This window comes from Pseudophryne corroboree, chromosome 4 (genome assembly GCF_028390025.1).
Source record: "Pseudophryne corroboree isolate aPseCor3 chromosome 4, aPseCor3.hap2, whole genome shotgun sequence".
Taxonomy (NCBI): domain Eukaryota; kingdom Metazoa; phylum Chordata; class Amphibia; order Anura; family Myobatrachidae; genus Pseudophryne; species Pseudophryne corroboree.
The window spans coordinates 611,778,035-611,800,662 of NC_086447.1; the positions used below are offsets into that span (position 1 = coordinate 611,778,035).

Consider the following 22,628-nt stretch of genomic DNA (forward strand, 5'->3'; position numbering starts at 1 on the left):
CTCTAAAAAGGGGACTCCCTTACTCGCAATTGCTTAGAGTGCAGCGCATCTGTAGCAACGAGCAAGATAAATTGAATCAAATGGACTTGATGATCCAGAGATTCTTAGAATGGGGCTATCCTAATAAGCTGTTACAACAAGCCAAAGTGAGAGCATTAGCTACTCCTAAGTGCAAGGTATCATGTAAGAGTAGGGGTGATCAAGAAGCCGTGGTGTTTGTAAGCAAATTTACCACTGCGAGTAAAAATCTGACCTCTAAGGCGAAAAGGATCTGGCCGGTATTGCAAGCTGACCCCGATCTAAAATCTCTATCTAGAACTAAGTTGTTATCCTGTTATCGGAGAGGCAGGAATTTGCGTGACATGCTTGTTCACTCGGATATTTCAGATTTTTCATCCCCGCAATCCTGCAATTTTTTGAGCAAAAAGCCTGGCAATTATAGATGCCTGGGCTGCACAACATGTATTTATCTGGAAACGGGTGATACGTGTTATCACCCGCATTCGGGTAAAGCAATTAAAATAACACATTGTTTGACTTGTACCACTCGTTTTGTAGTGTACTACATAAAGTGCCCATGTGGGCTTTTATATGTAGGCAAAACCTCTTGTACCTTTAAAGAGAGGATGGCACAACATAGGAGTGCCATCAAATTAGCCCTAGACGGCAGGACTTCAGAACAACCTGTCGCTAAGCACTTTAAAGCTAAGGGTCATAATTTGTCCAGCTTAAGGTATAAAATGATTGACCACATCCCTGAGGGACGCAGGGGGGGTGATCGTAACAAAGCGCTGTTGCGTTGTGAAACCAGGTGGATTTATTTTTTAAATACCATAGCCCCACATGGATTAAATGAAACACTATCTTTCTCTAGTTTTTTATTTTAAAGTATTGTTGTAATTAATTAGGCTTTCATCTGTTGCTTATGTATTTGATTATGTCAGAATATGCATACAGTCATTATTAGTCAGATGATCTGCATTGCTGTGTTCATCTATTTGAGATATATTGATCCATAACTTTGTCCTTAGAACCTGATGTTTCGGTGAAGGGTTAATACACACACTTGAGTTTGCGTTCCGGGTGATGTCAGCGGAAATTGACGCGTTGGCGGAAATGGACGCGGCGCACACCCGGCACGATTTGCACATGGTGATATGCTGCTATATAGGTAAGATAATTCTTTTGTGTCTTGTTATGTAAGCCTGAAGACGGTTTTTTGAATAAAACCGAAACGTTGCTTGACGGGGTGATGTCCTGTTTTCTATGAATGAAGACCTGAGAGTGCCACTTTATTCGTAACTATACATGCAATTGCTTTTGCTTAAGAAGGCACCGGGCGTTTATCTTGATACATTGTTCTAGGAGTGCCGGGTCTGGAACTATATATATATATATATATATATATATATATATATATATATATATAAATAATAAGATTTTACTTACCGATAAATCTATTTCTCGTAGTCCGTAGTGGATGCTGGGGACTCCGTCAGGACCATGGGGAATAGCGGCTCCGCAGGAGACAGGGCACAAAAGTAAAAGCTTTAGGATCAGGTGGTGTGCACTGGCTCCTCCCCCCATGACCCTCCTCCAAGCCTCAGTTAGGATACTGTGCCCGGACGAGCGTACACAATAAGGAAGGATTTTGAATCCCGGGTAAGACTCATACCAGCCACACCAATCACACTGTACAACCTGTGATCTGAACCCAGTTAACAGCATGATAACAGCGGTGCCTCTGAAAAGATGGCTCACAACAATAATAACCCGATTTTTGTAACAATAACTATGTACAAGTATTGCAGACAATCCGCACTTGGGATGGGCGCCCAGCATCCACTACGGACTACGAGAAATAGATTTATCGGTAAGTAAAATCTTATTTTCTCTGACGTCCTAGTGGATGCTGGGGACTCCGTCAGGACCATGGGGATTATACCAAAGCTCCCAAACGGGCGGGAGAGTGCGGATGACTCTGCAGCACCGAATGAGAGAACTCCAGGTCCTCTTTAGCCAGGGTATCAAATTTGTAGAATTTTACAAACGTGTTCTCCCCCGACCACGTAGCTGCTCGGCAGAGTTGTAATGCCGAGACCCCTCGGGCAGCCGCCCAGGATGAGCCCACCTTCCTTGTGGAATGGGCCTTGACAGATTTAGGCTGTGGCAGGCCTGCCACAGAATGTGCAAGTTGAAATGTGCTACAAATCCAACGAGCAATCTTCTGCTTAGAATCAAGAGCACCCAGTTTTTTGGGTGCATACAGGATAACAGCGAGTCAGTTTTCCTGACTCCAGCCGTCCTGGAAACCTATATTTTCAGGGCCCTGACAACATCTAGCAACTTGGAGTCCTCCAAGTCCCTAGTAGCCGCAGGTACCACAATAAGCTGGTTCAGGTGAAACGCTGACACCACCTTAGGAAGAAACTGGGGACGAGTCCGCAGCTCTGCCCTGTCCAAATGGACAATCAGATATGGCTTTTGTGAGACAAAGCCGCTAATTCTGACACTCGCCTGGCCGAGGCCAGGGCCAACAGCATGGTCACTTTTCATGTGAGATATTTCAAATCCACAGATTTGAGCGGTTTAAAATGTGATTTGAGGAATCCCAGAACTACGTTGAGATCCCACAGTGCCACTGGAGGCACAAAAAGGGGGTTGTATATGCAATACTCCCTTGACAAACTTCTGGACTTCAGGAACTGAAGCCAATTCTTTCTGGAAGAAAATTGACAGGGCCGAAATTTGAACCTTAATGGACCCCAATTTGAGGCCCATAGACACTCCTGTTTGCAGGAAATGCAGGAATCGACCGAGTTGAAATTTCTTCGTGGGGCCTTCCTGGCCTCACACCACGCAACATATTTTCGCCACATGTGGTGATAATGTTTTGCGGTCACCTCCTTCCTGGCTTTGACCAGGGTAGGAATGACCTCTTCCGGAATGCCTTTTTCCCTTAGGATCTGGCGTTCCACCGCCATGCCGTCAAACGCAGCCGCGGTAAGTCTTGGAACAGACCTGGTACTTGCTGAAGCAAGTCCCTTCTTAGCGGCAGAGGCCATGAGTCCTCTGTGAGCATTTCTTGAAGTTCCGGGTGCCACGACCTTCTTGGCCAATCCGGAGCCACGAGTATAGTTCTTACTCCTCTACGTCTTATAATTCTCAGTACCTTGGTTATGAGAAGCAGAGGAGGGAACACATACACCGACTGGTACACCCACGGTGTTACCAGAACGTCCACAGATATTGCTTGAGGGTCTCTTGACCTGGCGCAATACCTGTCCAGTTTTTTGTTCAGGCGGGACGCCATCATGTCCACCTTTGGTCTTTCCCAACGGTTCACAATCATGTGGAATACTTCCCGATGAAGTCCCCACTCTCCCGGGTGGAGGTCGTGCCTGCTGAGGAAGTCTGCTTCCCAGTTGTCCACTCCCGGAATGAACACTGCTGACAGTGCTATCACATGATTTTTCGCCCAGCGAAGAATCCTTGCAGTTTCTGCCATTGCCCTCCTGCTTCTTGTGCCGCCCTGTCTGTTTACGTGGGCGACTGCCGTGATGTTGTCCCACTGGATCAATACCGGCTGACCTTGAAGCAGAGGTCTTGCTAAGCTTAGAACATTGTAAATTGCCCTTAGCTCCAGTATATTTATGTGGAGAGAAGTCTCCAGACTTGATCACACTCCCTGGAAATTTTTTCCCTGTGTGACTGCTCCCCAGCCTCTCAGGCTGGCATCCGTGGTCACCAGGACCCAGTCCTGAATGCCGAATCTGCGGCCCTTTAGTAGATGAGCACTCTGCAGCCACCGCAGAAGAAACACCCTTGTCCTTGGAGACAGGGTTATCCGCTGATGCATCTGAAGATGAAAAGTTCTTGCGTGAAATCTACCGAATGGAATCGCTTCGTAAGAAGCCACCATTTTTCCCAGGACCCTTGTGCAATGATGCACTGACACTTTTCCTGGTTTTAGGAGGTTCCTGACTAGCTCGGATAACTCCCTGGCTTTCTTCTCCGGGAGAAACACCTTTTTCTGGACTGTGTCCAGAATCATCCCTAGGAACAGCAGACGTGTCGTCGGAAACAGCTGCGGTTTTGGAATATTTAGAATCCACCCGTGCTGTCGTAGAACTATTTGAGATAGTGCTACTCCGACCTCCAACTGTTCTCTGGACCTTGCCCCTATCAGGAGATCGTCCATTTTCTTTGAAGAAGAATCATCATTTCGGCCATTACCTTGGTAAGGACCCGGGGTGCCGTGGACAATCCAACCGGCAGCATCTGAAACTGATAGTGACAGTTCTGTACCACGAACCTGAGGTACCCTTGGTGAGAAGGGCAAATTGGGGCATGGAGGTAAGCATCCCTGATGTCCCGGGACACCATATAGTCCCCTTCTTCCTGGTTCGCTATCACTGCTCTGAGTGACTCCATCTTGATTTGAACCTTTGTATGTAAGTGTTCAACTATTTCAGATTTAGAATAGGTCTCACCGAGCCGTCTGGCTTCAGTACCACAATATAGTGTGGAATAATACCCCTTTCCTTGTTGTAGGAGGGGTACTTTGATTATCACCTGCTGGGAATACAGCTTGTGAATTGTTTCCACTACTGCCTCCCTGTCGGAGGGAGACGTTGGTAAAGCAGACTTCAGGAACCTGCGAGGGGGAGACGTCTCGAATTTCCAATCTGTACCCCTGGGATACTACTTGTAGGATCCAGGGGTCCACTTGCGAGTGAGCCCACTGCGTGCTGAAACTCTTGAGACGACCCCCCCCACCGCACCTGAGTCCGCTTGTACGGCCCCAGCGTCATGCTGAGGACTTGGCAGAAGCGGTGGAGGGCTTCTGTTTCTGGGAATGGGCTGCCTGCTGCAGTCTTCTTCCCTTTCCTCTATCCCATGGCAGATATGACTGGCCTTTTGCCCGCTTGCCCTTATGGGGACGAAAGGACTGAAGCTGAAAAGACGTTGTCTTTTTCTCCTTTATACGGCAATACTTCCATGTGCCGTTTGGAATCTGCATCACCTGACCACTGTCGTGTCCATAAACAACTTCTGGCAGATATGGACATCGCACTTACTCTTGATGCCAGAGTGCAAATATCCCTCTGTGCATCTCGCATATATAGAAATGCATCCTTTAAATGCTCTATAGTCAATAAAATACTGTCCCTGTCAAGGGTATCAATATTTTCAGTCAGGGAATCCGACCAAGCCACCCCAGCGCTGCACATCCAGGCTGAGGCGATCGCTGGTCGCAGTATAACACCAGTATGTGTGTATATACTTTTTAGGCTATTTTCCAGCCTCCTATCAGCTGGCTCCTTGAGGGCGGCCCTATCTGGAGACGGTACCGCCACTTGTTTTGATAAGCGTGTGAGCGCCTTATCCACCCTAAGGGGTGTTTCCCAACGCGCCCTAACTTCTGGCGGGAAAGGGTATACCGCCAATAATTTTCTATCGGGGGAAACCCACGCATCATCACACACTTCATTTAATTTATCTGATTCAGGAAAAACTACAGGTAGTTTTTTCACACTCCACATAATACCCTTTTTTGTGGTACTTGTAGTATCAGAAATATGTAACACCTCCTTCATTGCCCTTAACAAGTAACGTGTGGCCCTAAAGGAAAATACGTTTGTTTCTTCACCGTCGACACTGGAGTCAGTGTCCGTGTCTGTGTCGACCGACTGAGGTAAAAGGACGTTTTAACGCCCCTGACGGTGTTTGAGACGCCTGGACAGGTACTAATTGGTTTGCTGGCCGTCTCATGTCGTCAACCGATTGCAGCGTGTTGACATTATCACGTAATTCCTTAAATAAGCCATCCATTCCGGTGTCGACTCCCTAGAGAGTGACATCACCATTACAGGCAATTGCTCCGCCTCCTCACCAACATCGTCCTCATACATGTCGACACACACGTACCGACACACAGCACACACACAGGGAATGCTCTGATAGAGGACAGGACCCCACTAGCCCTTTGGGGAGACAGAGGGAGAGTTTGCCAGCACACACCAAAAACGCTATAATTATACAGGGACAACCTTTATATAAGTGTTTTTCCCTTATAGCATTTTAATATATATATTCATATCGCCAAATAAGTGCCCCCCCTCTCTGTTTTAACCCTGTTTCTGTAGTGCAGTGCAGGGGAGAGCCTGGGAGCCTTCCCACCAGCATTTCTGTGAGGGAAAATGGCGCTGTGTGCTGAGGAGAATAGGCCCCGCCCCCTTTTCGGCGGGCTTCTTCTCCCGTTTTTCTGAGACCTGGCAGGGGTTAAATACATCCATATAGCCCCCAGGGGCTATATGTGATGTATTTTTAGCCAGAATAAGGTACTATCATTGCTGCCCAGGGCGCCCCCCCCAGCGCCCTGCACCCTCAGTGACCGCTGCTATGAAGTGTGCTGACAACAATGGCGCACAGCTGCAGTGCTGTGCGCTACCTTATGAAGACTGAAAAGTCTTCTGCCGCCGGTTTCTGGACCTCTTCACTTTTCGGCATCTGCAAGGGGGTCGGCGGCGTGGCTCCGGGACGAACCCCAGGGTGAGACCTGTGTTCCGACTCCCTCTGGAGCTAATGGTGTCCAGTAGCCTAAGAAGCCAATCCATCCTGCACGCAGGTGAGTTCACTTCTCTCCCCTAAGTCCCTCGATGCAGTGAGCCTGTTGCCAGCAGGACTCACTGAAAATAAAAAACCTAACAAAACTTTTACTCTAAGCAGCTCTTTAGAAGAGCCACCTAGATTGCACCCTTCTCGGCCGGGCACAAAAATCTAACTGAGGCTTGGAGGAGGGTCATGGGGGGAGGAGCCAGTGCACACCACCTGATCCTAAAGCTTTTACTTTTGTGCCCTGTCTCCTGCGGAGCCGCTATTCCCCATGGTCCTGACGGAGTCCCCAGCATCCACTAGGACGTCAGAGAAATAAGATTTTAAACCTACCGGTAAATCTTTTTCTCCTAGTCCGTAGAGGATGCTGGGGACTCCGTAAGGACCATGGGGTATAGACGGGCTCCGCAGACGGGCTCCGCAGGAGACATGAGCACTATAAAGAACTTTAGATGGGTGTGCACTGGCTCCTCCCTCTATGCCCCTCCTCCAGACCTCAGTTAGAGAAACTCTGCCCACAGGAGACGGACAGTACGAGGAAAGGATTTTTGTTAATCTAAGGGCAAGATTCATACCAGCCCACACCATCCACACCGTATAACCTGGAATATACGCAGCCAGTTAACAGTATGAACAAAACAGTATCAGCCAACAACTGATCTTAACTGTAACATAACCCTTATGTAAGCAACAACTATATACAAGTCATGCAGAAATATGTCCGCACTGGGACGGGCGCCCAGCATCCTCTACAGACTAGGAGAAAAAGATTTACCGGTAGGATGCTAGGGACTCCTTAAGGACCATGGGGATTATACCAAAGCTCCCAACCGAGCGGGAGAGTGCGGATGAGCACCGATTGAGCAAACATGAGGTCCTCATCAGCCAGGGTATCAAACTTGTAGAATTTTGCAAAAGTGTTTGAACCCGACCAAGTAGCCACTCGGCAAAGCTGTAAAGCCGAGACACCACGGGCAGACGCCCAAGAAGAGCCCACCTTCCAAACTTGGTAACGGCAATCCAGCCGTAGCATGAGCCTGCTGAATCGTGTTACAGATCCAGCGAGCAATAGTCTGCTTAGAAGCAGGAGCGCCAACCTTGTTGGCTGCATACAGGACAAACAGTGCCTCTGTTTTCCTAATCCGAGCCGTCCTGGCTACGTAAATTTGTAAGGCCTTGACTACATCAAGGGACTTGGAATCCTCCAAGTCTCCCGTAGCCACAGGCACCAAAATAGGTTGGTTCATATGAAACGATGACACCACCTTAGGCAAAAATTGAGGACAAGTCCTCAACTCAGCTCTATCCACATGGAAAATGAGATAGGGGCTCTTATGAGACAAAGCCGCGAATTCGGACACCCGCCTAGCAGATGCCAAGGCCAACAAACATGACCACCTTCCAAGTGAGAAATTTTAATTCAACTGTTTGAAGAGGCTCAAACCAGTGAGATTTTAGGAACTGTAACACCACGTTAAGGTCCCATGGTGCCACTGGGGGCACAAAAGAAGGCTGGATGTGTAGAACTTCCTTTACAAAAGTCTGGACTTCTGGGAGAGAAGACAATTCCTTCTGGAAGAATATAGATAGGGCCGAAATCTGTACCTTAATGGAGCCTAACTTTAGGCCCATATCCACTCCTGTCTGTAGAAAGTGGAGAAAACGGCCCAAGTGGAAATCTTCCGTAGGAGCATCCTTAGCTTCACACCAAGATGTTCCTGTGATCTCGCTTTTATCAGGAGATCGTCAAAGTATGGGATAATTGTGACTCCTTGCCTGCGCAGGATCACCATCATTTCCGCCATTACCTTGGTGAAAACCCTCGGGGCCGTGGAAAGCCCAAACGGCAACGTCTGAAACTGGTAATGACAGTCCTGTACAGCAAACCTCAGGTATTCCTGATGAGGAGGATATATGGGGACGTGAAGGTATGCACCCTTTATGTCTAGTGACACCATAAAATCCCCCCCTTCCAGGCTGGAGATAACTGCCCTGAGCGATTCCATCTTGAACTTGAACCTTTTTAAGTACAGGTTTAGGGATTTTAAATTTAGAATGGGTCTGACCGAGCCATCCGGTTTCGGGACCACAAACAGGGTTGAATAATACCCTTTTCCCTGTTGTATTAGGGGAACCTTGATAATCACTTGCTGCTGACACAGCTTTTGAATTGCAGCTAAAAAACTTTCTCCCTCTCTGGGGGAGAGGCTGGTAAAGCCGATCTGAAGAATCGGCGAGGAGGCACGTCTTCGAATTCCAGCATGTAGCCTTTCCATTGCCCAAGGATCCACGTCCGACTGAATCCAGACGTGGCTGAAGAGTCGAAGACGTGCCTCCACCGGCGCGGACTCCCTCAGTGGAGCCCCTGCGTCATGCAGTGGATTTCGTAGAAGCCCGGGAGGACTTCTGCTCCTGGGAACTAGCCGTAGCAGGCATTCTTTTCCCTCTACCCTTACCTCTGGTGAGGAAGGAAGAGCCTCAACCTCTTCTGGACTTATGCGACCGAAAGGACTGCATCTGATACTGTGGTGTTTTCTTTTGCTGTGGGGGAACATAAGGCACAAAAGTAGATTTACCCGCGGTAGCTGTGGAAACCAGGTCCGCAAGACCTTCCCCAAATAAAACCTCACCCTTGTAAGGCAAAACTTCCATATTTATTTATAGACAACTCTAATAGAGAGTGCAAAAGTATATAATAATAATAAAAACAATTTATTTTTCTACACAACATATATTTATATTTAATTAAACATATACATCAGAGCTAGAGCCCAATCAAAAGACATTTTAAATCATATGGTATATACCATGTAGTTGATAAATAATATATTGGGATAGATATTTTAATAAAGTCCCTTTTAGTTCCTGTGATTAAAAATCCAGTAATGTCCAAAAGAACAAGGAGTTACTTAATGTCCAAGACAAATATTAACCAGCTGAATCCCGGTTATTGAACCGGGATTCAGCTGGTTAATATTTGTCTTGGACATTAAGGAACTCCTTGTTCTTTTGGACATTACTGGATTTTTAATCACAGGAACTAAAAGGGACTTTATTAAAATATCTATCCCAATATATTATTTATCAACTACATGGTATATACCATATGATTTAAAATGTCTTTTGATTGGGTTGTGGCTCTCTAGCTCTGATATATATGTTTAATTAAATATAAATATATGTTGTGTAGAAAAATAAATTGTTTTTATTATTATTATTATATACTTTTGCGCTCTTTATTAGAGTTGTCTATAAATAATCTTGGTATTTTAGGAATAACAGAATACCTTTTGAGAGCAGCACTTTATTAATTACTGATAGTGTGGTTTTATATACTAAAGTGCCTGTATTGATTTTCCGCTATAGGACTATCTTTTAACAAAACTTCCATATGCCTCTTTGAGTCGACATCACCCATCCATTGGCGGGTCCACAGTGCTTGCCTTGCCGAAATCGCCATGGCGTTGGCCCTCGAACCTAGTAGCCCAACATCTTTCTGAACGTCTCTCATATATAAGACTGCGTCTTTGATGTGACCTAAGGTCAATAAAATGGTATCCCTATCAAGGGTATCAATATCAGCTGACAAGGTATCTGTCCAAGCTGCTACCGCACTACAGACCCAAGCCGATGCTATTGCCGGTCTGAGCAAAGCACCCGTATGTGTATAAATTGATTTTAAAGTCGTTTCCTGTCTGCGATCAGCAGGATCCTTGAGGGCTGCCGTGTATGGAGACGGTAGCGCCACCTTCTTGGATAAGCGCGTTAAAGCTTTGTCCACCCTGGGCGAGGATTCCCACCGTACCCTGTCCTGTGCAGGGAAAGGGTATGCCATAAGAATTCTCTTGGGTATCTGCAGTTTCTTGTCTGGAGTTTCCCAAGCCTTTTCAAATAGCACATTCAGCTCATAAGATGGGGGAAACGTTACCTCAGGTTTCTTTTCCTTAAACATGTGTACCCTCGTGTCAGGGACAGAGGGGTCATCTGTGATATGCAAAACATCTTTTATTGCAATAATCATATAATGAATACTTTTGGCCACCCTTGGGTGTAACCTTGCATCATCGTGGTCGACACTTGAGTCAGAATCCATGTCGGTATCAGTGTCTGCTATTTGGGATAGGGGACATTTTTGAGAACCTGAAGGGCCTTGTGACACCGTCAAAGCCATTATTGACTCCCTGTATTATCCCTGGACTCTGCTTTGTCCAATCTCTTATGTAATAAAGTCATATTTGCATTTAAAACATTCCACATATCCAACCAATCAGGTGTCGGCGTTGCCGACGGAGACACCAAAATCATCTGCTCCACCTCCTCCTTAGATGAGCCTTCCGCTTCAGACATGCCGACACATGCATACCGGCACCCCCACAGGGATATATGTATATGAAGACAGTTCCCCAATAAGGCCCCTTGGAGAGACAGAGAGAGAGTATGCCAGCACACATCCATCGCCAACTGACACTGGAAATAAAATTCCCAGATAAACAGCGCTTTTATATACATCAATATACACTCACTGCGCCAATTATAAGTGCCTCCCCCCTCTTTTTGCCCTCTGTCACCGTGTTCAGCAGGGGAGAGTCCGGGGAGCCAGCTTCTCTGCAGTGCTGTGGTGAAAATGGCGCTGGTTAGTGCTGTGGGATCAAGCTCCGCCCCCTCAGTGGCGGGCTTCGGTCCCGCTCAAATTTTCAATACTGGTGGGGGATTGTATAATCTACTGCCTACGCAGCCTATATAACTTATTAGCCAGTCCTGGAGGTTTATTATTGCTGCCCAGGGCGCCCCCCCCTGCGCCCTGCACCCATCAGTGCCTGCAGTGTGCGTGAGCAATGGCGTGCAGCGTTACTGCTGCGCGTTACCTCAGAAGAACTGAAGTCTTCTGCCACCTTTGAAGTCTTCTTTCTTCTCAATACTCACCCGGCTTCTATCTTCCGGCTCTGTGAGGAGGACGGCGGCGCGGCTCCGGGACGAACGGCGAGGGTGAGACCTGCGTTCCGACGCTCTGGAGCTAATGGTGTCCAGTAGCCTAAGAAGCAGAGCCTATCATTTAAGTAGGTCTGCTTCTCTCCCCTCAGTCCCACGATGCAGGGAGTCTGTTGCCAGCAGTGCTCCCTGAAAATAAAAAACCTAACAAAATTATTTTTCAGAGAAACTCAGGAGAGCTCCCCTGTAATGCACCCAGTCTCCTCTGGGCACAGGATCTAACTGAGGTCTGGAGGAGGGGCATAGAGGGAGGAGCCAGTGCACACCCATCTAAAGTTCTTTATAGTGCCCATGTCTCATGCGGAGCCTGTCTATACCCCATGGTCCTTACGGAGTCCCCAGCATCCTCTAGGACGTAAGAGAAATATATATATATATATATATATATATATATAGTGAAAGGGGTGTGTGTATATATAAAGCGAAAGGTGTGTGTCTGTGTATAAAGTGAAAGAGCTGCTACGTATAATTTTAAAGAATGCACTTTATATATGTTACCTCAACACTGATTATTTGACATGGGCAACTTGTCCACTGGCTCACTTCTCCACTCTTTTCACTGTTTCATGAATAGACCCCACAGTCTGTTAATAATTGTGACAGTGCCATGATTATTAATACATATGTTATTATAAACATCTTAGCCTTTGGGTGTTTGTCTGAGCAATGCCATTTTCGGTCACACACAATGGGCCAATACGATGATATCGCACCGTGCAGTTTTTCTGCCCAGTGCGCACACGCAGGCTCGTTAATTAGCAAAACTGCAACTGAAGCTGAATAGCGTCCAATGTCTCACACACACAGGTTTCCATCTACATTTCTCCCCAGAGTGTATATACATAAAAAATGCACTCTGCAAATGATTAGCATAAATTAAGTAATTGGGACAAAATTAAGCAAAGAATATTATGTTATTTATCAATGTGCAATTCAATGAATTAAAATAATAATAAGTGTAAATAACTCCTTCATTCAAATTACATAATTGCATGTGAGATTAAAAAGGCAGCCTACTGTACCTCATCAAAGGTTGTGTACAGAGTGGTGGACTGGAAACAAAAAAGAAAAAAACAAAATTGTAAAAATTTACCATATCAATTATAGCAAGGTGTGTCACAGAATTACTGATCTCAGAAGTTACTCAAGATATTGTTTATAAAAACAACTATAAAGGTGAGGTACTAAATTTAGGTTTCCTTTTCGGCAGATGCAGCTCACCAAAGCTTTAACAAGGGTCTTCAGCTATTACTAAATCCCTACAGCCTCGGTGTTAAAGCCGTTTGACCAGAAAATATGCCAGATTTTGGAAGGGAAAATCCAGCATAAACTCACGCTTTACTGCTGCCAGGAAAGTTGCCAACTTCATGAAACTAAAAAAACCATACATGGCATGAATTAAACTTCAAGTGTTTGAAATTCATAACATACCTCGGCTGTAAGTATCCTATCTGGACAATCATTAACTGTGGTAAAGATCAGTCGTAGGCTAGTTTCCAGTTGTGAAAGTGATAATATAACACAGTCTGCATATCTGTAGGGAAAAACATTATCGGTAACATTCTCATTGTAATCCATCATAAGCCTAAAGCTGGGTACACACCAGACAATAAAGTGGATGATGTGCCCGATAACAACAGATCGTTCACGATATCGCCCAGTGTGTACGCACTATGTCCCTGACGATGCGCGCTGCCGTGCGTCGTCAGCAACATTGGCCCTCATTCCGAGTTGTTCGCTCGCTAGCTGCTTTTAGCAGCATTGCACACGCTAAACTGCCGCCCTCTGGTAGTGTATCTTAGCTTAGCAGAATTGCGAACAGAAATTTCTTAGCAGTTTCTGAGTAGCTCCAGACTTACTCAGCCATTGCGATCAGTTCAGTCAGTTTCGTTCCTGGTTTGACGTCACAAACACACCCAGCGTTCGCCCAGACACTCCCCCGTTTCTTCAGACACTCCCGCGTTTTTCCCAGAAACGCCAGCGTTTTTTCGCACACGCCCAGAAAACGGCCAGTTTTCGCCCAGAAACACCCACTTCCTGTCAATCACAGTACGATCACCAGAACGATGACAATTACTCGTTATGCCGAGAGTAAAATACCTAACTTTTGTGTAAAATAACTAAGCGCATGCGCTCTGCGAACCTTGCACATGCGCATTAAGCGACTAATCGCAATATGGCGAAAATCGGCAACGAGCGAACAACTCGGAATGACCACCATTGCCCGTTGGCCGTGCACACATGTCCAAAGGGCGATATTGCCAGTGAGGGCCATGCTGCATTTGCCCCCGCAACCCCCCTTCCCAGATGCTCGTCGCTGAGGACATTGGAATGTGTGTATGCACTTGCTGATTTCTGCCCCACCACATGACCTGCCTTTGATTGCTGGGTACACAGGTCGTCTAGTGTGTACACAGCTTATGATGTCATCTTCTGAATTTAGGGGCTGATTCTGAGCTGGGACTAAAGCAAAAAAGAGCAAGTACTGTAACTGTGTACCTGGACAAATCATGTTGCAATGTATCTGGCAATGGTGGAGCGAGGGGTGGCAATCAGGTCAATCACTCGCTATAACACCCCCCCCCCCCCCCCCCTCTTTTACCGGATGAGTAGTGCAGCCCATACTGCAGATCACAGAAGTAGAAGTGATGGAGTGACATGGACAGCACACCTTCACACCTTGCCGGAGAAAGGGGTGTGTGTTATAGTGGGTGATCACCCTGATGTACCCTCCATCCTCCTTGGATTCGCCTCTGGCAGGTGGGGCAGATTTAAAATGTGCAGAGAGATTTATATATATGAGGGGCATGTACAAACGCAATTCTAAATTACAGTGTAAAAATAAATCTGTGCAGCATTTGTGGGCTACATGCAGAAGCAGACAATATTTATCCTGCATTAAAAAAATTTTTATTTGCAGCCCTTGCATTGCAACATCGTTTTTTTCTTTACTCCCACCTCAGAATCAGGCCCTTAGGGGGATATCCAATTAGCCACGGTAATTTACCAAGGGCTTATCGGGGGTTACCTGAAGATGCACCGGGTGGCGGCTCCTGACAGCGCCCAGTGCAGCACTGCTCCACCGGCTCCCCTGGTCACATGGCCGCTCCCCCGTCTTGTGACTGCTGCCGGGGGCGGAGGAGAGGGGTATGTGGTCACGGCGCTGCCCCGGCTTCTCCGCTGGGGGTCACAGCGCCTAGTGCAGCTTCCGGTTGCCTGCAGTCCCAGCCTGCTGCTGCAGCAGGCATGGGACGCTGCAGGTTGTCCTGCTAATCTGGAATTTTGTTTTGCCAGAAACTGCCCCGTTTCGGTGCGTTTCACTGAACCTGTTGTTTTTGGGAGAAAGGGCATTTTTATTTTTTACAGGCGATCAATCTGGATAGCCTGGAGAAAAAAAAACCTGGTGAAACATTGGGAAAAATCAAGAAAAACATACTTTTTCGCATCCAATGTTTTACTGAACCTAATAGGATATCCCCTTAGTCATTAGAGCATCCAACTATGCACAGTGTGACAGAAAACAGTGAGCAATGAATGTTACCAATAGGTGTTATCAATGTTTGTTTGTGTTTATCTACACATAACCAAGCCCACCTCTACTTTCTGCTCTGTTTTTGTTGCCACAGTACAATGTAATGGGGATGAAAGCTCAGGAGTGAGTATATAAATATGTGCAGCTCACATTGGTTCAAGATAGGGCCTACTTGTCAACATCTCTGTATTTAGTATGGGTCACTAGATGTGGGTCAGCTTTGTATATTTGCCAAAATAAATGGGGCCTGATTCTGATTTGTACACTAATGCTGCCGCAAATGTGATCGCTTACGCAGTTCAAGTGATGAAATATGCAAAAGTAAGCAGTCTACGCAAGTATGAACATGAAATGGACTGTGGGCCTAATTCAGCATGGGTCGTACAACCCATTACACTGATATGCAGGGGAAAGCCCAGCACAGGGCAAGTACACCCTGCATGCCAGGTCCCCCCCACCCTCCAGTGCAGCTTCTGTGCGTGCGCACACTGGCGGGATTCTGCATGCGAAAGCATTCATTCCTGCGTTCCATGCTGAAGTAGGCCCTGTGTAAAGTAAAAATGCCCACTTTACATATATGAGAACTGTGATGATTCGCCGGATGGGCTGTGCACACTACAACATCAGCAAAACTACAGCAAATATAGGTGGCTCGTGGGTCACGCAGAAACTACCCTAACTTTCAACAAATATGACCACTGTGGCAGCAGTACTCCGAGAGAGAACACAGCCGTCTGCACAAATACTCCCATTACATGGCCACAACACAACCTCTTTTTATATTTATTTTGGTTGGCACCCAGGGTCCATCCATATTTGCAAATGTTTTGCAACGGTCTTATAATGTACTTGTGATTCAGCAGCAAATGTGTATGCATTCACAAACGCAATTACATCTTTCTGAGAATATTCGCTCGTGCACAGTAGCAAAACATCGTCCATTTGCGAAAAGATCGGCATTGCATACAAATTAGAATCGGAGCCCATTGTGTAACATTTTGGACTTAACAATAGATATACTGTAGCTCTGCTTGATTTTCAGTGCACCTTTTTTCTGGCTTGACAAATGGACTGGTCTAAGCAACGCTGTTGCTGTTAAAATGCATCAGTAATTGTCCTGGACTCTGAGGCAAATTTCCTATTAGGCACGTGAGGCACATGCCTAGGGGTGGCACTTGTTTGGGGGAGGCACTTGGATGCTTGTGCTGGTACTGTAAGTCCAAAAAGTACCAATAACTCAGTGGCGCACGCAGGGGGGGGGGGGGGCGTTTCGGAGTACCCAGAAACCCCCCCAGATGGTCCAGGATTTTTTTTGCGGGTGGACAGAGGCAGATGGCGTAGGGGAGCTGCAGGCACTCCGCAGCAGCGGGTAATCCACTCGGAAGCTGTGACAGCCAGGGGCACTCGGCAGGAGCTTCAGGATCTTGACAATAGCGGAAGTGGTGGGAGCTCCGGGACCACAGCGGCAGCAGGCACTGGCAGTGGTGTAAGCAGCAGGACCACGCGGGTGAGGCAGGCAGTGGCGGGAGTCAGGGCCACAGCGGGTGAGTCAGGCACCTGCAGTGGTGGAGGCTGTGGGAGTTAGGACCATGGCGGCAGCGGCGGGTGAGTCAGGCACCGGCAGTGGCTGCGGGAGTTAGGACCACGGCGGCAGTGGCGGGTGAGGCAGGCACCTGCAGCAGCGTATGAGAGGCAGGTGCCTGTGTGACTGTACATCTACTTTTGTACGTGTGTACAGTATGTATTACATATATGTTAGATAGATAGATATATTCAAGTGAGCTGTATCAAGCCCTGGGAGTGCTGGCAGATATAATATACATGTAAATAAGTGCATACATAAACACACACACACACATATATATATATATATATATATATATTACACATGCCTACGTGTGTGTGTGTGTGTGTGTGTGTGTGTGTGTGTGTGTCTGTGTCTATGTATGTGTATATATTTATATACATACATACATATACACACACACACACACACCAAGCGTGTTGGAGCGGCACTCCCATTATATTCACAACAGTGTCTGTGCCTTCCTATGTACCCTGGCAGGTCCAATATAGCATGTAGTCGTTGGCACTTGAATTAATCACCATCAAGGCAGAGGTATAAGCAACATTTCAGAGAATTTTATTCACTCCGTCATCAGGCAAAGTACAAAACCACATTAAAACGATTATATATATATATATATATATAAAGAGAATATCTCTGTGGAGCGCACTTATTTTGTAAACTGATATAATTAGATACATTTTAACGGATAATTCATAAAGAGAGGATGACCTTACACATATAAACACCCATATTTAAAACACATATATCTTTTTATTATAAGAATAATATAGTTTAGATTCACATTTATGTTAAAATGAATTGATAATGAACATTTCTTTTTACATTGAAAATACAGTTAAATGTTTAAACATTATTCATGTAAAAAATAAAAACGATATAAAAGAGCTTTCACTCAACGCGTTTCGTCTTCTATCGACTTCCTCAGGGGTGTTCTAACCTAGTTTATAAACAATTTCTAGTAAGTATATTAAAATAAATATATATAAATAAGCTAATACATAAATTAAATTGGGTTATATATTTAAATGTGGTCTCTTTTTTTCAACATAGGCACAATTTGGTTCAATTAAAAGTCCTTACCCTTTATGAATGATACAGCTTTTTCAAAATAAATAGAGAGCTGTTATTTAGAAGTAAGTACTAATATACTGATTGGTCAACTGACTATGGAGTGATTCAGCAGACAACCATTATTATAATATGATGTGTGTGATGTTATAAATAAGTAAAATCTAAATAATGTACAAGAAAGTATGTGAGTAGTTTCCTTTATAACTCATAAAATCATTATTGTTATATACAATATCAGTTTGTTCAAATATGGATACTATGACCATATTTTGATATGCATATTCCTCTCTTTACCAATGTTCCTTTTTTATTTATTTATACATGTTTTATATTTTTTCTTGATTACACCCCGAAGAACACCCCTGAAGAAGTCGATATAAGACGAAACGCGTTGGATGAAAGCTCTTTTATATCGTTTTACATGAATAATATTGAAACATTTAACTGTATTTTCAATGTAAAAAGAAATGTTCATTATCAATTCATTTTAACATAAATGTGAATCTAAACTATATTATTCTTATAATAAAAAGATATATGTGTTTTAAATATGGGTGTTTATATGTGTAAGGTCATCCTCTCTTTATGAATTATCCGTTAAAATGTATCTAATTATATCAGTTTACAAAATAAGTGCACTCCACAGAGATATTCTCTTTATTTTCAATTTGATTGATCCCTATCGGCAAGGGATCCGCTCTGTGTTGAAGCTTGCCCCCTATTTTGGAAATATATTAGTATTAATTTTAGCTAATTTAGAACTGACTAACTGACATAAAGAAAACAAAAACTTCAGTAGTGTATACTAAGAGCTCACTAAGGGATCATATTAAATATATATATATATTTCTCTGACGTCCTAGTGGATGCTGGGGACTCCGTCAGGACCATGGGGAATAGCGGCTCCGCAGGAGACAGGGCACAAAATTTAAAAGTTTGACCACTAGGTGGTGTGTACTGGCTCCTCCCCCTATGACCCTCCTCCAAGCCTCAGTTAGGTTTTTGTGCCCGTCCGAGCAGGGTGCAATCTAGGTGGCTCTCATAAAGAGCTGCTTAGAGTAAAAGTTTTGATAGTTTTATTATTTTCAGTGAGTCCTGCTGGCAACAGGCTCACTGCAACGAGGGACCTAGGGGAGAAGAAGTGAACTCACCTGCGTGCAGGATGGATTTGCTTCTTAGGCTACTGGACACTAGCTCCAGAGGGACGATCACAGGTACAGCCTGGATGGGTCACCGGAGCCGCGCCGCCGACCCCCTTGCAGATGCCGAAGTAAGAAGAGGTCCAGAAACCGGCGGCTGAAGGCTTTTCAGTCTTCATGAGGTAGCGCACAGCACTGCAGCTGTGCGCCATTGCGCTCAGGCACACTTCACACCGGCGGTCACTGAGGGTGCAGGGCGCTGGGGGGGGCGCCCTGTGCAGCAATGTTAATACCTTTCTGGCTAAAAAGAATACATCACATATAGTCCATGAGGCTATATGGATGTATTTCACCCCTGCCAGGTCTCAGAAAAACCGGGAGAAGAGCCCGCCGGAATAGGGGGCGGGGCCTATCTCCTCAGCACACAGCGCCATTTTCCTACACAGCTCCGCTGCTAGGAAGGCTCCCAGGCTCTCCCCTGCACTGCACTACAGAAACAGGGTAAAAAACAGAGAGGGGGGGCATTTTTTGGCGATATTATATATATTTAAGCAGCTATAAGGAAACAACACTTATATAAGGTTGTTCCTATATAATTATAGCGCTTTGGTGTGTGCTGGCAAACTCTCCCTCTGTCTCCCCAAAGGGCTAGTGGGGTCCTGTCTTCTATCAGAGCATTCCCTGTGTGTCTGCTGTGTGTCGGTACGTGTGTGTCGACATGTATGAGGACGATGTTGGTGTGGAGGCGGAGCAATTGCCGGTAATGGTGATGTCACCCCCTAGGGAGTCGACATCGGAATGGATGGCTTTGTTTATGGAATTACGTGATAATGTCAGCACGCTGCAAAAGTCGGTTGACGACATGAGACGACCGGCAAACCAGTTAGTACCTGTACAGGCATCTCAAACACCGTCAGGGGCTGTAAAACGCCCTTTGCCTCAGTCGGTCGACACAGACCCAGACACCGAATCTAGTGTCGACGGTGAAGAAACGAACGTATTTTCCAGTAGGGCCACACGTTATATGATCACGGCAATGAAGGAGGCTTTGCATATCTCTGATACTGCAAGTACCACAAAAAGGGGTATTATGTGGGGTCTGAAAAAACTACCTGTAGTTTTTCCTGAATCAGAGGAATTGAATGACGTGTGTGATGAAGCATGGGTTACCCCTGATAAAAAAAACTGCTAATTTCAAAGAAGTTATTGGCGTTATACCCTTTCCCGCCAGAGGTTAGGGCGCGCTGGGAAACACCCCCTAGGGTGGACAAGGCGCTCACACGTTTATCCAAACAAGTGGCGTTACCGTCTCCTGATACGGCCGCCCTCAAGGATCCAGCTGATAGGAGGCTGGAAAATACTCTAAAAAGTATATACACACATACTGGTGTTATACTGCGACCAGCAATCGCCTCAGCCTGGATGTGCAGTGCTGGGGTGGCTTGGTCGGATTCCCTGACTGAAAATATTGATACCCTGGATAGGGACAGTATTTTATTGACTATAGAGCAATTAAAGGATGCATTCCTTTATATGCGAGATGCACAGAGGGATATCTGCACTCTGGCATCAAGAGTAAGTGCGATGTCCATATCTGCCAGAAGAAGTCTATGGACACGACAGTGGTCAGGCGATGCGGATTCCAAACGGCATATGGAAGTATTGCCGTATAAAGGGGAGGAATTATTTGGGGTCGGTCTATCGGATTTGGTAGCCACGGCAACAGCCGGGAAGTCCACCTTTTTACCTCAAGTCCCCTCCCAGCAGAAAAAGACGCAGTCTTCTCAGCCACAGTCCTTTCGTTCCTATAAGAACAAGCGAGCAAAAGGACATTCATATTTGCCCCGAGGCAAAGGAAAGGGTAAGAGACTGCAGCAAGCAGCCCTTCCCAGGAGCAGAAGTCATCCCCGGCTTCTGCAAAGGCCTCAGCATGACGATGGGACCTTACAAGCGGACTCAGGGGCGGTGGGGGGTCGCCTCAAGAATTTCAGCGCACAGTGGGCTCACTCGCAGGTGGACCCCTGGATCCTGCAGGTAGTATCTCAGGGTTACAGGTTGGAATTCGAGAAGTCTCCCCCTCGCCGGTTCCTAAAATCTGCTTTGCCAACGTCTCCCTCAGACAGGGCGACGGTATTGGAAGCCATTCACAAGCTGTATTCTCAGCAGGTGATAATCAAGGTACCCCTTCTACAACAGGGAAAGGGGTATTACTCCACGCTATTTGTGGTACCGAAGCCGGACGGCTCGGTAAGACCTATTCTAAATCTGAAATCTCTGAACCTGTACATACAAAAATTCAAGTTCAAGATGGAGTCACTCAGAGCAGTGATAGCGAATCTGGAAGAAGGGGATTTTATGGTGTCCTTGGACATCAAGGATGCTTACCTTCATGTCCCAATTTGCCCTTCACAAGAACAGCTGGAGGTCGGAGTAGCACTAACTCAAGTAGTGCTCCAACAGCACGGGTGGATTCTGAATTTTCCAAAATCCCAACTGATCCCGACGACACGTCTGCTGTTCCTAGGGATGATTCTGGACACTGTTCAGAAAAAGGTATTTCTTCCGGAGCAGAAAGCCAGGGAGTTATCCGAACTCGTCAGGAACCTCCTAAAACCAGGGACAGTGTCTGTGCATCAATGCACAAGAGTCCTGGGAAAAATGGTGGCTTCTTACGAAGCGATTCCATTCGGCAGATTCCATGCACGAATTTTTCAGTGGGATCTGGTAGACAAATGGTCCGGATCGCATCTGCAGATGCATCAGCGGATAAAATTGTCGACAAGGACAAGGGTCTCTCTGCTATGGTGGTTGCAGAGTGCTCATCTGTTAGAGGGCCGCAGATTCGGCATACAGAACTGGGTCCTAGTGACCACGGATGCCAGCCTGAGAGGCTGGGGAGCGGTCACACAAGGAAGAAACTTCCAGGGCGTGTGGTCAAGCCTGGAAACGTCTCTTCACATAAATATACTGGAACTAAGAGCAATCTACAATGCTCTAAGCCTGGCAAAACCTCTGCTTCAGGGTCAGCCGGTGTTGATCCAGTCGGACAACATCACAGCAGTCGCCCACGTAAACAGACAGGGCAGCACAAGAAGCAGGAGGGCAATGGCAGAAGCTGCAAGGATTCTTCGCTGGGCGGAAAATCATGTGATAGCACTGTCAGCAGTGTTCACCACATGATTGTAGTCCATTGGGAAAGACCAATGGTGGACATGATGGCGTCCCGCCTCAACAAAAAACTGGACAGGTATTGCACCAGGTCAAGAGACCCTCAGGCAATAGCTGTGGACGCTCTGGTAACACCATGGGTGTACCAGTCAGTGTATGTGTTCCCTCCTCTGCCTCTCATACCCAAGGTACTGAGAATTATACGGCAAAGGGGAGTAAGAACGATACTAGTGGCTCCGGACTGGCCAAGAAGGACTTGGTACCCGGAACTTCAGGAGATGCTCACGGAAGATCCGTGGCCTCTACCTCTAAGAAGGGATCTGTTTCAGCAGAGACCGTGTCTATTCCAAGACTTACCGCGGCTGCGTTTGACGGCATGGCGGTTGAACGCCGGATCCTAAGGGAAAAAGGCATTCCGGAAGAGGTCATCCCTACCCTGGTCAAAGCCAGGAAGGAGGTGACTGCACAACATTATCACCGCATTTGGAGAAAATATGTTGCATGGTGTGAGGCCAGGAAG

The 22,628-nt window shown here is 46.2% G+C and overlaps 1 protein-coding gene across 3 annotated transcripts in view; it reads right to left on the reverse strand.

Moving 5' to 3' along the window:
* ERMARD (ER membrane associated RNA degradation) overlaps positions 1-22,628 on the reverse strand; it is a 433,930-nt gene that overhangs the window by 117,816 nt on the left and 293,486 nt on the right. For all 3 annotated transcript variants that reach the window (XR_010176102.1, XM_063917638.1, XM_063917637.1), the window contains 2 exons: positions 13,039-13,141; positions 12,630-12,659 (listed from right to left, as the gene is read on the reverse strand). Coding sequence is in view for 2 of the 3 variants with exons in the window: in XM_063917638.1 (XP_063773708.1) it covers positions 12,630-12,659; positions 13,039-13,141 (133 nt within the window). In the remaining variant the exon portion in view is untranslated. The remainder of the gene's footprint in view (positions 1-12,629; positions 12,660-13,038; positions 13,142-22,628) is intronic.